This window comes from Sprattus sprattus (assembly GCF_963457725.1).
Source record: "Sprattus sprattus genome assembly, chromosome: 2".
NCBI lineage: Eukaryota > Metazoa > Chordata > Actinopteri > Clupeiformes > Clupeidae > Sprattus > Sprattus sprattus.
In genome coordinates, this window is record NC_137921.1 from 47,376,758 (window position 1) to 47,388,036 (window position 11,279).

Genomic DNA, 11,279 nt, shown 5'->3' on the forward strand with positions numbered 1-11,279 from the left:
AGTAAGGTCATATTATTATTATTTTGTATCTGTGTTGTGATTTTTGAATACAATTTTGAGTCGACATCAACGAAAACTCCAGAAGTCAAAAGAGCCAAATAATTTCATGGTTGTTGAACAAGTATGTAAAACTGGGACCAGTAAGTCAAACGAACTATGCATGGCTCATGTGAATGAGGTCACACATTCCTGTGGTTCTGTGAGCAGGAAGGCAGGTCGGGAGGAGATTGTTATTTAAAGCATGGACATCTGAAATTACTGAGAAATTAAACTATTTATCAGATACTCATGCAAATGAATAAACAGTGTGGTTGTATAGGATTCATTGATCAGTAATACAAGAATTTTAGAGAAACAAAATTTTTTTTCCATCTACTCCTTGTATTTTGTGGGTGTCTCTGACTCACTTTTCCGCGAGACCAAGCCACTAATGAAAATGCATTTACAGTGGCGTACTACCATATTTCAAACCTGCATTACTGTCCGCTCTCATTCTAAGGGTAACTATGAAACTCTCGAGTGTCCTTGTTTGTCCACCATGTCTTGCATAGCAGCCATTCATCCTTTGTGACAAAATACAAGCGAGCCTATGATTAGGGAATTGTTGACAACACAAATCAAAACATTGTGAAGTATGCACATGGGAAAGAAAGCTATGCTAAGAGAAATAAAGACTAAAGATCAGGATCAGGTCAGGAAACAATCTTGTCCAAAGTCAACAACACAGCAAATATGAGAGGGTTAACTTTAATAGTCTTCAGTCTTTAAAAGATATATTACTATTTGTGCGCCTGAAGTCCTGAACCAGAGCGTTCACAAAAAAAGTAGTTATTTTCCTATACAGGCACTGACAGTGGGTTACGTAGAACTTTACGAGCACTTGTGAGCAGAAAAACCTTATTTGAGACTGAGAATGCTGTTATTCCATGCCTACAAACAGATGGCACAATGATAGTGAAATATAGCAGGACAAGGGGTCAACTTTGTTTCCCAGGTGTCTTGATGGGTCTGACAAAGTGAAAAAACCAGAGCAACTTTGCATTTGAAAAATAAGACTTGTCTTAAATTGCATAGACCTTGGGCATACTCTCTACAGAGCAACAAGGAAGACAAAACAAAGTTTCATGCAGTGAATGAGTTAAGTTACCTCTATGCATAAAAATAAATAAGCCTTTCTGCTGTACTCTAATTCAGTACAGATAAGTACATGTAAAAAATCTGTATTAAAATATTTTCTGTAAACTACAACTGACTCCATAGTTTTGTTGGTGCTCGTTGAAAAATACTGCTATACAGTGACACTCTATGCGCGTGCAGTGGTTCATGAATGCACAAGGGACACTCTGAAGTTCATTATCGGGGAGCAAATCCAGCAGATGACTGAGACACAGCCAGCTGAAGAGTGCTCAAAAGGACATCTTTGTTTCCCCTGTGAGAGTGAAGCCTGTTTCACTCCATCACTCTCTCTCGCTCTCCTCTCTTTCCTCTCTCAAAGAAACACAGGCTGCTCCTGCCCAGTCAGCAGACGGTACGTAGATGCTGGCATAGTCTTCAGATGAATCTGTTTTTGAAGAAAGATTAGAGTTTATATAGTGCTAACACACACATACATACTGTACATACATACATACATACATGCATACATACATACCTACAGTAGCATTGCCATTTGTGTATTCGGACTAGTCTCACCTCTCCTACTGCATTCGTAAGGATATGGATGATCTTTTCATGGGGTGTAGCCACAACACTTTGCCCATTGATCTCGATGATACGGTGACCCACACGGATGCCTCCCCTCTCTGCAATCCCACCTCGCATCAAACTACAGATCTGCCCAGTTGAATAACATTCATGCCATGATTATGAATCAAGATGCTATTTGTGCTACTTTGTACAGTTACAACTCAAAGAATCTGCATCAGAATCCCAGAAAAGCTGTCCTTTTTGGCATTTCATTCTTTAGTTTATTAATCATCTGGGCATTGATAAACTGTTCATTATGCAAAATACGATGTGTTTTATACATACTCAAAACATATTTGAAGAATGAGAAGATACTCACAATGCCATCCTCCACACTGAAACCGAGCTGATACTTCGGATCTGGACGCTTTATAATCGCCATGGTCACGGGTGGGCAGTGGACGATGCTGAGCTTCACTTGAGCTTGATTTTTCAGATCCTTTTGTGCACAAATATGAAAGCAAAGCAAAGTAAGAGTGTGACATTTGAGAGCATGTAAGCATTCACATCATACTTAAAGGAGGAAATTAGGAAGGGAATTGGATTTGATCATGATTCTTGGCTCACAATTTGATAAGAGCATGGCTCTCAAGTAATAAATCCTATTAAAGTTAGGGAATCCCTAATGCCTTACACTGAGCTTTAAAGTGCTGAATATATATTTCCAATACTACAAAATCCCTTCCATGATCGATATCGTCTCTATTGGTTCTTTGATGTCATATATGACAAAAGATCACAAAAACTCAACTCAACAGCCCCTTCAATTTAATACACAAAGTGTGAACTGGAGAAATATACAAGGATGTCATTAATTCTTTCTTGAACGTAGATAAGAACCGACAAACATACCCGTATGATATTGTTGCAGGTGGCAATGGGCAGGCCCACCATGCTCGTACCATTGACAGACATGATGCGGTCTCCAATGCTGAGCTCGCCGCTGCGCTCGGCCGGGCCTCCGTGCAGTAGATTGGCCACTACCACAGTTGGTAGGATGGAGCCCCAACCCGACTCCACTACAGCCAGGCCCAGGATCTCCCCTATCGCCTTACGAATGCACACCTAACCAAGGAGCATCACCCCAGGTGGAGAGAGAAGGGCAATTTGAGTAACTGATTAACTGACAAGATGGGACAGAAAGGTATAGATTAATGAATGCATTACAGCAGTAATAAGTAGTTCTGTTCGAAAACTAGCAAGCTAACCACCTAAAGCCTTGCAAACACCACCAACAGCCCAGTTGGCACTGATAGAACCTTGCCAACACACTAACTTATGTATTTTGGCAGTATAACTATGTATAAGCAATGTCATTCTGTGAAAGCTTTTCTTCAATTTTTGCAGGGTGTACCAGCCCGGAACACAGAACTAAATGGTGCAAATCCTGGATTGCTAGTGGGAAAGACAGGTGTTTTTCTGTCCTTCACATGCTATCAGGCTGGTACCAAAAGGTGCCTATAAAACCACACCGCAATAAGCATCACATTTTTGCATAGTGCTGCTTTAATGAATGGGAAAATGGAAATATATGTGAATCTAACATACTGTATATAGTACAAAATTGTTAACTCTTTATGAAGATTTTGGATGAGGGTTTGCTTCTCCCCCCAGGATAGGTGAACACAACAAGCGCACCTCTCTGATATTCTCAGAGCAAGAGAAGTGGACCAGGTCTCCATTGTACAGCTCCTGAGTACTGAGGAAGTCATCATACTCGTCCGGTTTCATGCCATTGGTCTGCAGGAATTGCTGGTAGGCTACAGCAAATGCCTGTCCGATGGCCTGTGCAATGACCTGAGCCTTGGGAGAACAGGAAACACTTGTCATGTTATATTGTACGTATATAGCTCATAAAAACAACAACAGTATATCGTAAAAAAGGGCAAGCAACACTCAGTTCCACCATTATTTTCAAATGAGCCAGGTCAACAAGTGCCCAAGGCCAGGGAAATACTGTGGGAAAAAAGAAACTCCTGGGAAACACTACAGCTGTCAAAAGGGTAAAGAACCTGATGGCATGATTTATGGACAATGAACTTCCTGGAATTACTCACAACCTGAGTGGAATGTATACACATTAATATTTAGCACTTTGAGTGAGCCATTCCTAACCATCCACCAACGATTACATATATGACTTTCATTAATCTCCTGCCCAAACAGAGATGCACTTTTTAAATCAAAACGTTCCACATGAACATTGTTACGACCCCCTGCGCAGTGGGGTCGATGAGCCATGGCTGATTGACTGACCTGGGCAGATGTGGGGGATAAAAAGTTCCAGTGGACACCTGTTGATCTCTCTCTCTCTCAGCATACAAACGTCAAACCCCCTAAACACATCTTTGTTTGCTTTTATTTGTTACCTTGTATTGACTTGATACCGGTCATTTACTAAGATAACTTTGTCTTCTGCCTCCAATGTTTTATGTTGCAGTCTCACGGTCAGTAAGGCTTGGAAAGCGCTCAGTATGTGAACATCACTGCTCTTTCACTCACGTCGTCCGAGGTGAAAACGTGGCACAACATCCAGCACTTCTTTGGTGGTGCAGAGGGGTTTGCTGCTTGCGGATCTGAGTCCTTCCGGCCCACAGGTTTCCTACGTGCCATCAGCACCACAATGTTCCCGATGTCGGCGATGTAAGAGATCATCTGCAGAGAGTGGTCCATCATGGCCTCCTGAGGGAATGATGGGAGACAAAACAGAGAGAGACTCCAGTGGTCAAACGATGTTCAAGTGTCATGTCACGAACAAAACAATCTAATCTAATTAAAATGCCTTAGAATGATGTTCAATCCAGCTTGATATTTATTAATAACTTGAACTGAATGGAATGAATATAGGGTGTGTTTGTGTGTGTCTGTATGTGTGTTTAGGTCATGTATATGTATATGTGTGTGTGTGTGTGTGTGAGGTTCTGCAAAGAAACAGAATACAAAAATACTTAGCAATAATACTGTATGAATCTCACTATATAAAGCTAGTCACAACCTAACATTATACTAGCATTAATCAACAAGTTTGTCATACAACTAAATTCACACTACTACCTACATTATTCACTTACTATTACACTTACAATAACATTCTATCTGCTAAACAGCACAAGTTACACTTAACATATCCCTAATTCGCTAACGAAGATTATATACATTTATAATGTAACTGCGACCGGCATTAGATAAATATGCACCCGCGATCATACAACGCATTTAAACATCGATGCCCTGTTATTCAAACACATACTGTTAGCAGAATAAACTAAACCTAACAAAAGGAACATTATTGATACTTACAAGTATCTGACCGCACACAATTTAAATGATAATCTTTGCAAACTTATGCCTTAACGCCAACTGACTTAACACCAACTCTCCAGTCCACTGCTCTCCTATTCACGCGATCTGGGTACCTTCAGTGCAAGCATCTTCCTGACTCCACTCTAATTGGGTGCACGAGTAGAGCCATGAAGTGTGCATGCACTACAGGAATGACCCATCAACAGCGAGAGGGCTGTTCACGTGTATAATCTTAGGGCAGATCATCAGTCCTTTGCAACAGTAATTTTTGTTTAAAAAATATATAAATGCTTTTAGACGTAAAGAAGTTATGCATTTCTTAAGAAGCAATGACAAAGCAATGTTTCCCAATTTCCTGTGCATTCTATGCATATTCATTCTTGGGCCCAGCCATTGTTTGACACATTTGCTAATGGTCAGAATATTTAAGAAAATTGAATAAAAGGCCAAAAAGCCTATTTTTTTTTAAATAAAAACATCTACATACCTTTAATAATAAACATTAAAACAGAAAAACGATATCCGAAACCGATAAATAAGGTTGGAAAATGTGTGCAAACCACCTGTGTGTCAGCATTGAGCACTTTGATTCGCTGTGTGGAGATGAACAGATCCACCTCTGTCATAGGCTGGGACTCTCCCTCTGGAGCCTGCAGAGGAATAGATGTATATCACCATGTGTACACACACACACACACACACACACACACACACACACACACACACACACACACACACACACACACACACACACACACACACACACACACACACACACACACACACACACACACACACACACACACACACACACACCTTCCCCGTATTCGTGCAGCTTAACATGGACTACTTCAAATAAGATATTTAAGCTTTCAAGCTTCAGACCTTGATCCTCTCCACAGCTTCCTGCGCCTGAGCCATGCGGGCACTAGTCGAGGGGTTCTTGTCTGACTGCAGTTGTGTGGAGCCCAGGTACTTAGCCCCAAATATGACCCCATCCAGCAGGTCTTCTGGGTCACATGGACCAGGCACTATTACAGCAGGGGTCAAAGAAAGCATCTTAGAGCATCATTACTGTTTTGATGTTGCAATTGTACAACAACCTCCTCATGGATCAGTCTGTGTTTAGTTCTCACCATCTTTATAGGCAGGCCGAGCTTCAGCATCCTATAGTTGACAGAATATAGAAGCACATGTTAGTGCAGTTAAACATAGGACCTATCAACTCTAAAGCAACTAACTCTGAATATTTTTAAGTAGATCCTCAAGTATTTATTTCATGACTAAGTGAATCAAAGAAACAGCAGTGTGGTCAATGACTCCCTTTGCCTTGCTAATACACATTTGCAGAGTAAGACCTGGTTTGGTTTTTATTCGTTATGAATTCCCCTGCTGGACCAATTATTCATGAAACAGATCCTGTAAAAAAACAGGGACAACAATTTTCCCTTACTCACCATATCCGGGCATTTGGCTGCAAAGTCCGGGTGCAGGTGCATATTTAACTAATGCCGGTTCCCCTTACTCACCATATCCGGGCATTTGGCTGCAAAGTCCTCTCCCTCCTCTTCAGCAGGTGGCTCTTCCCTCCTTTGCCACAGCACACCTGAAGCATCATCCCCTGAGTAATCCAAAGCATGGATCTCGTCTTCTGGTTCATCATGCGCCCGGGTCCGTTCCCAGTACCTCTCTGCATCTTCCTGGCTGTAAGAGGCAGAGACGACTGCATCCACCCCAGTGCTGAGATGCCCGTAGCTGAGGCATGGCGGGCTGAGCTGAGGCCTCTCCTCTGGAGAGCTGGGCCTCTCCAGCAGCCCCAGCAGGTCCCTCTGGTGGCTCTCTGTGAAGAGCAGTCCAGAGGCAGCACCGCCTTCAGCTTGCGGCTCACCCACAGCGCCCAGGTTGGGCCGCGTGTCATAAGGTAAATCAGCTCTCAAATCGGAGAGGTCCAAGAGGGTCTGAGCGGGCTCTGGGCTGGGACTATCGTAGGTGGGGGATGGACTAATGAGCTGGAGGTGAGATAACAGCGTGTGTATTTGAGAGTGGTCCACATCGTGCTGACCACACTGCTCATTCAATGTGCCCTCCTGTTCTTTATTTTTCCCCTCCTGCTGATGCTCCTCCTCTTCCAGGTGCTCTTGCTCCACCTCTTGTCCCTTAAATAATTCATCCTGTAACACCTCATTTTCACTTCGTCTGAATGCCTGTCCCACATCGTGGTTCCTATAATCTACCTGGTATGGGAGCAAAGGCGCTTCAGGAATAGATGTGGCCAACTGAGATCCATCCTCGCTCGGCGGATCCTCTGACATGTCAATTGAGTCTGTTTGAAGAAAGCCTTCACTGTCAGCTTCTCCAGCGCACCCTGCTTCACTCGAGGAGTCAGACCTCCAGTCCAAGGGAGGGGGCTCAATCAGGTTAAAGGAGTCCAGATCTTCCAGGTCTGTTTTCCTAATATTCTCCTGGGTCGGACTTGAGCTGTTGTGGTCTGAATGTGAGGGACCTGGACTGTCAAGAGAAGGGATGTTAGCCTCATTGATTTTGGGTAAAGAGGGAACACTCGTCATGAGAGCCTGCACTTCTGCTTGGAGCAATGCCTTGTGTTTATCCTCCTCCCCATTCCTTAGCTCGTTGACTGCCTGTTCCGCCATCCTGAACAATGATGCCAAGGTAGATACAGTCTATGAGTGAGTCTTCCAACACCCTCAAGCAAAGTTCCTTCCATGGGATGGTGAGTCTGAACTTTCCAACATACCCTTGGCTGACAGCAATTTTTCCCTGCTAAGGCACAGTGAACTGCAGCATAGAAACAGCACAATCAAATAACAAGGATGATGAATCAATAACCAATATTAATTTATACCAAAAAAAGCAGCACAATCATGTTTACATTCGTGACCATGTCTATCTCTGCCCAGAGCCTGTGATGAGTGAGGCTAACATTATTGTTGCTCCAATAAGCTACTCTAATGGCTAATAGACTGGACAGGTATGAAACCGCAACGTGTCGCTAAGAATCTGACTAGCGGGAGAGGGCTAACCAGTATGTGAACAAAGATCAAGGTTCGACTGTCTCACCATGGTTTGTTCCCCCTTTACACCGGAATAGGTTACACTAGGATAGAATATCGATAAGCGTTCTACTGTTGAATTTCATGAAATGAACAAACTGAAAAAGGATCACCGGGACGCTAAATGCGAAGACCATCTTTTGACATTGTTCGGTAGCCTATCTAAAATATATTTAACATTCATTGTCCGGAAGCAGAATATGAACTTTACTCAACCGTAGAAAAGTTAGCCAACTTGGGGTTGTTTTTGGACACATTTAGTCATTTTTCATCAATGTCTATATTGATATGTTATCGCAACGCAAACATCGACAGGAACCACTCTACTGCTGTGACTAAAAGAAGCAAGAGTAGGCCGAAAAACACCCACCTATGTGTTGGAATGCATCTATCTTTTACACTTGAAACTGTTTCTCTCGGCGATCTTGGGCTGCATTATAAAGAAGACAGTTCACTGCGCATGCGCTCGGAACGGAACAAGTCATGACAAATCGATGCATTAACAAAACGTAAACAACGTCCTCAGGGGTGTCCTTCCTGTCGCCTTTTATTAGAATAGTCCTGACTATTCCCTGAAACGGTTATAGCTACATTCTTGTGCTACATTTTATTTGTATGAAAATGAGGTTACAACAAGAATAAACTGTACTGATTTTAAAGATTCAGATTCAGATTCACATAACCCTGTACTGATTACAAGACAATGGAACAAACAGTTTTGACTAGTTCAACCAGAACACTCAATGCAACTAGTAGGATCAATACAAAAGCTCAAGCTCATTAGTTAAAACTTGTATCTTATTTGCAAAGAAATGTCTAAATATAAAGATAACACAATTATTTACACACTAAGTTCATATAAGGCAGTTATTTCTAACCAATCAACAATAATTTACAATCAAAGTAATTTTATAAATCAAAAAGGCATCTCAACAAACACTTTGAGTGCAAAAATAAAAAAATTCACAGTTTTCTTTTTAGTTAAAAAAAACCCCATACAAAACGGGACAAAACCAAACATAGGCTAATGATTAAGAACTAGCTTCATGTTCAATATCAGTTGAGCCCATCCGATACAAGCCAACGAAAGATGAGACTGTGCCCATCAGTCCCACAAGCCAGTTGGGGAAGCGTCCTGCCCAGAGAATGCCAGGGGGCATCCAGTGAATGGCGTTGCTAAGATCTGCCAGGCAGCTGATAATACCGAGGATCTCCATCTTTATCTGTTGGTGACACTCTGTCTGTATGGCCAGTCCATCACTCCAGAGGAAACACAAATCATAATGACAAAACTTTATTGCATGGGTTTAAATATACATGATGCTTACTATTAATAAACTGTAACAAAAGTAATTGTTATTGTCTACAATACAATACATTTTCTGGAGCATTTACTGTACATAATTGGTAAATACATGTAGATTACCTGCCATTTTCTTGTCTGGTTCTTCGGCTCTTACGGAGCTTTCTCTTAAGAAGCAAGATGACTCGAATGGATCTAATCAAGAACAATTTGAACTGTTAGAATAACACTCTTGCTGCTGAACAGACAACAAATGTAGTGACTTTATAGAGAACTACTGTCTGACAGCCAGGATTAAAGTGTGACTTGACTAAGTGTGACAGTATGACAATCTTGCTGCAAGATGGCACCTGCGGCCTGGTGTTACCTTAGGGCTCCCAGTAGCAAAGATGAGGTCCAAAGTAGTGTACTCAGAGTCCACCATTTGTCTGACTTCACCTTGATCAGTTCTGCGTCTGCAGCCCAGGCTATGTGTTCACATGGGTAGTACAACTGATCCGCAACATTGGTAAGAACTGATATACATCGGACTATACTGTCCTCTTCCTAAAATCAAGACAAACATGTTGAGAAGTGAGACAAAGGAGCAGTACCCTGCATGTACAATTTATCACCAAATGTCCAAACTAAGTTATCTAGCCTAGCCTACAAGAAACTATTTCACCTGGGATTGTATATTGAACCCAGTTATGCCTAGGTTAATGTTCATGTCCAGCTTCCTTACCCTGTTCCCCAATCCATAGCTCCTCGAATATGCAACCATGGAGAGGTCATCAAAGAGTCTAAGGATGGTTCTGCAGTGGCTGAGCTGTGCTGAAAACAACAAAAGACTCTTTCCAACCTCAGACGATCCTACAGTTTTCTGAGACAGAACGCCTCCAACCAGCTGAGAGCCATAGCAAAGTGTTCTGACCTATCCCCAAGGGGGGGTAAGAAAGAGGAATTACAGTTGTTTTCTTACGTTACAGCAGGACACAGTAGTATTGTCGAAACACCAGATGCACTTACCACTTTATCTCTTCCCCTGTATGATTCAAGCAAATTCACAATCGATCCAAATGACTGCTGCATAATGCCCTGTGCTCTTTACATTCGTACACGCAGAGCAAACCTGCAAGCTACGTATTCGACTATGGGGAATAAACACACTGTACCTCTAAAATGCAGATGCATGCAATAGAAAATACCACAATTTGCACATGTCAGCTCTTACTCAGTCTAACTTGGTTTACTCTTTTAACTTAAAATCTCAGCCCTTACAAATAACTAAAAAGTCTAACATAGAACTACTAGCCGACAAATGAACTTTAGACTTAGCCAGGAAGTAGCCGTCATGTTCCTTTCCAGGCGTATATAGTTGATTACCTAATCGCAATCAACGATGGCAGCACCTAGGGCAGACGCTCTTCCAGAGTCAAGAATATAATGTTCCAATCTGACCAGTAATTTTAAGAATATGAATACTATACTAATACTAATCATAAGAATACTATTTCAGATGGAAATCCCAGGTTGATTTGACATGGAATGTCCCAATAGAAGGTCTACTTCATAGGCTGTAAGATCATAAAGATACCAGAAGTTGCATTCAGAAATATACTTCAGATAGACATAGCTTTCAGAAAAATAAAGTAAGCACCAAGTTGTAGTGTCACCTCCATTTTGGGACCCATGGCTCAAGCCTAGGTTACTCTGTACACTGGAAATCTTTGAGTTTTCTAAGCTCTTTAAAATGATCTTTAAATAGATGACCTTCGGTGTGCAGTGTACATATAAGCCTGCATTGGCACAATAAAAAAGGAATACAATGTGTCAAAGCAATTAACAGATTTATTTATTTGTCATAATTACAATAA

At 41.8% G+C, this 11,279-nt stretch overlaps 2 protein-coding genes across 3 annotated transcripts; both read right to left on the reverse strand.

Moving 5' to 3' along the window:
* Positions 1-728: 728 nt before the first annotated feature.
* On the reverse strand, positions 729-8,563 carry LOC308360868 (amyloid-beta A4 precursor protein-binding family A member 3). Of its 2 annotated transcripts, none has more exons than XM_080833045.1 (11): positions 8,491-8,563; positions 6,579-7,845; positions 6,186-6,216; positions 5,935-6,080; positions 5,613-5,699; positions 4,249-4,428; positions 3,385-3,543; positions 2,599-2,811; positions 2,066-2,185; positions 1,693-1,833; positions 729-1,561 (listed from the first exon to the last, which is right to left on the reverse strand). In XM_080833045.1, the coding sequence occupies exons 2-11, from the start codon at positions 7,698-7,700 to the stop codon at positions 1,490-1,492; spliced, it is 2,271 nt and encodes a 756-aa protein (XP_080689171.1). In that variant the 5' UTR covers positions 7,701-7,845; positions 8,491-8,563; the 3' UTR covers positions 729-1,489. The 2 variants fall into 2 exon arrangements, with proteins under 2 accessions (XP_080689171.1, XP_080689170.1); XM_080833044.1 differs by having other exon boundaries at positions 3,385-3,549.
* A 268-nt stretch (positions 8,564-8,831) lies between these two features.
* On the reverse strand, positions 8,832-10,748 carry pex11g (peroxisomal biogenesis factor 11 gamma). Its single transcript, XM_080833046.1, has 5 exons — positions 10,432-10,748; positions 10,148-10,336; positions 9,791-9,969; positions 9,547-9,618; positions 8,832-9,380 (listed from the first exon to the last, which is right to left on the reverse strand). Exons 1-5 carry the CDS (start codon positions 10,492-10,494, stop codon positions 9,152-9,154), a joined length of 732 nt encoding a protein of 243 aa, XP_080689172.1. The 5' UTR covers positions 10,495-10,748; the 3' UTR covers positions 8,832-9,151.
* Positions 10,749-11,279: the final 531 nt, after the last annotated feature.

Coding starts and splice junctions, on each gene's coding strand:
- LOC308360868 (XM_080833044.1), bottom strand. CDS start 7,700: ATGGCGGAACAGGCAGTCAACGAGCTAAGGAATGGGGAGGAGGATAAA. Junction 6,217..6,578: donor CAGCCAAATGCCCGGATATG/GTGAGTAAGGGG, acceptor TGTCAACTATAG/GATGCTGAAGCTCGGCCTGC. Junction 5,700..5,934: donor AAGCTGTGGAGAGGATCAAG/GTCTGAAGCTTG, acceptor ATTCCTCTGCAG/GCTCCAGAGGGAGAGTCCCA.
- pex11g (XM_080833046.1), bottom strand. CDS start 10,494: ATGCAGCAGTCATTTGGATCGATTGTGAATTTGCTTGAATCATACAGG. Junction 9,970..10,147: donor GCTATGGATTGGGGAACAGG/GTAAGGAAGCTG, acceptor TCTTGATTTTAG/GAAGAGGACAGTATAGTCCG. Junction 9,619..9,790: donor TTGCTACTGGGAGCCCTAAG/GTAACACCAGGC, acceptor GTTCTTGATTAG/ATCCATTCGAGTCATCTTGC.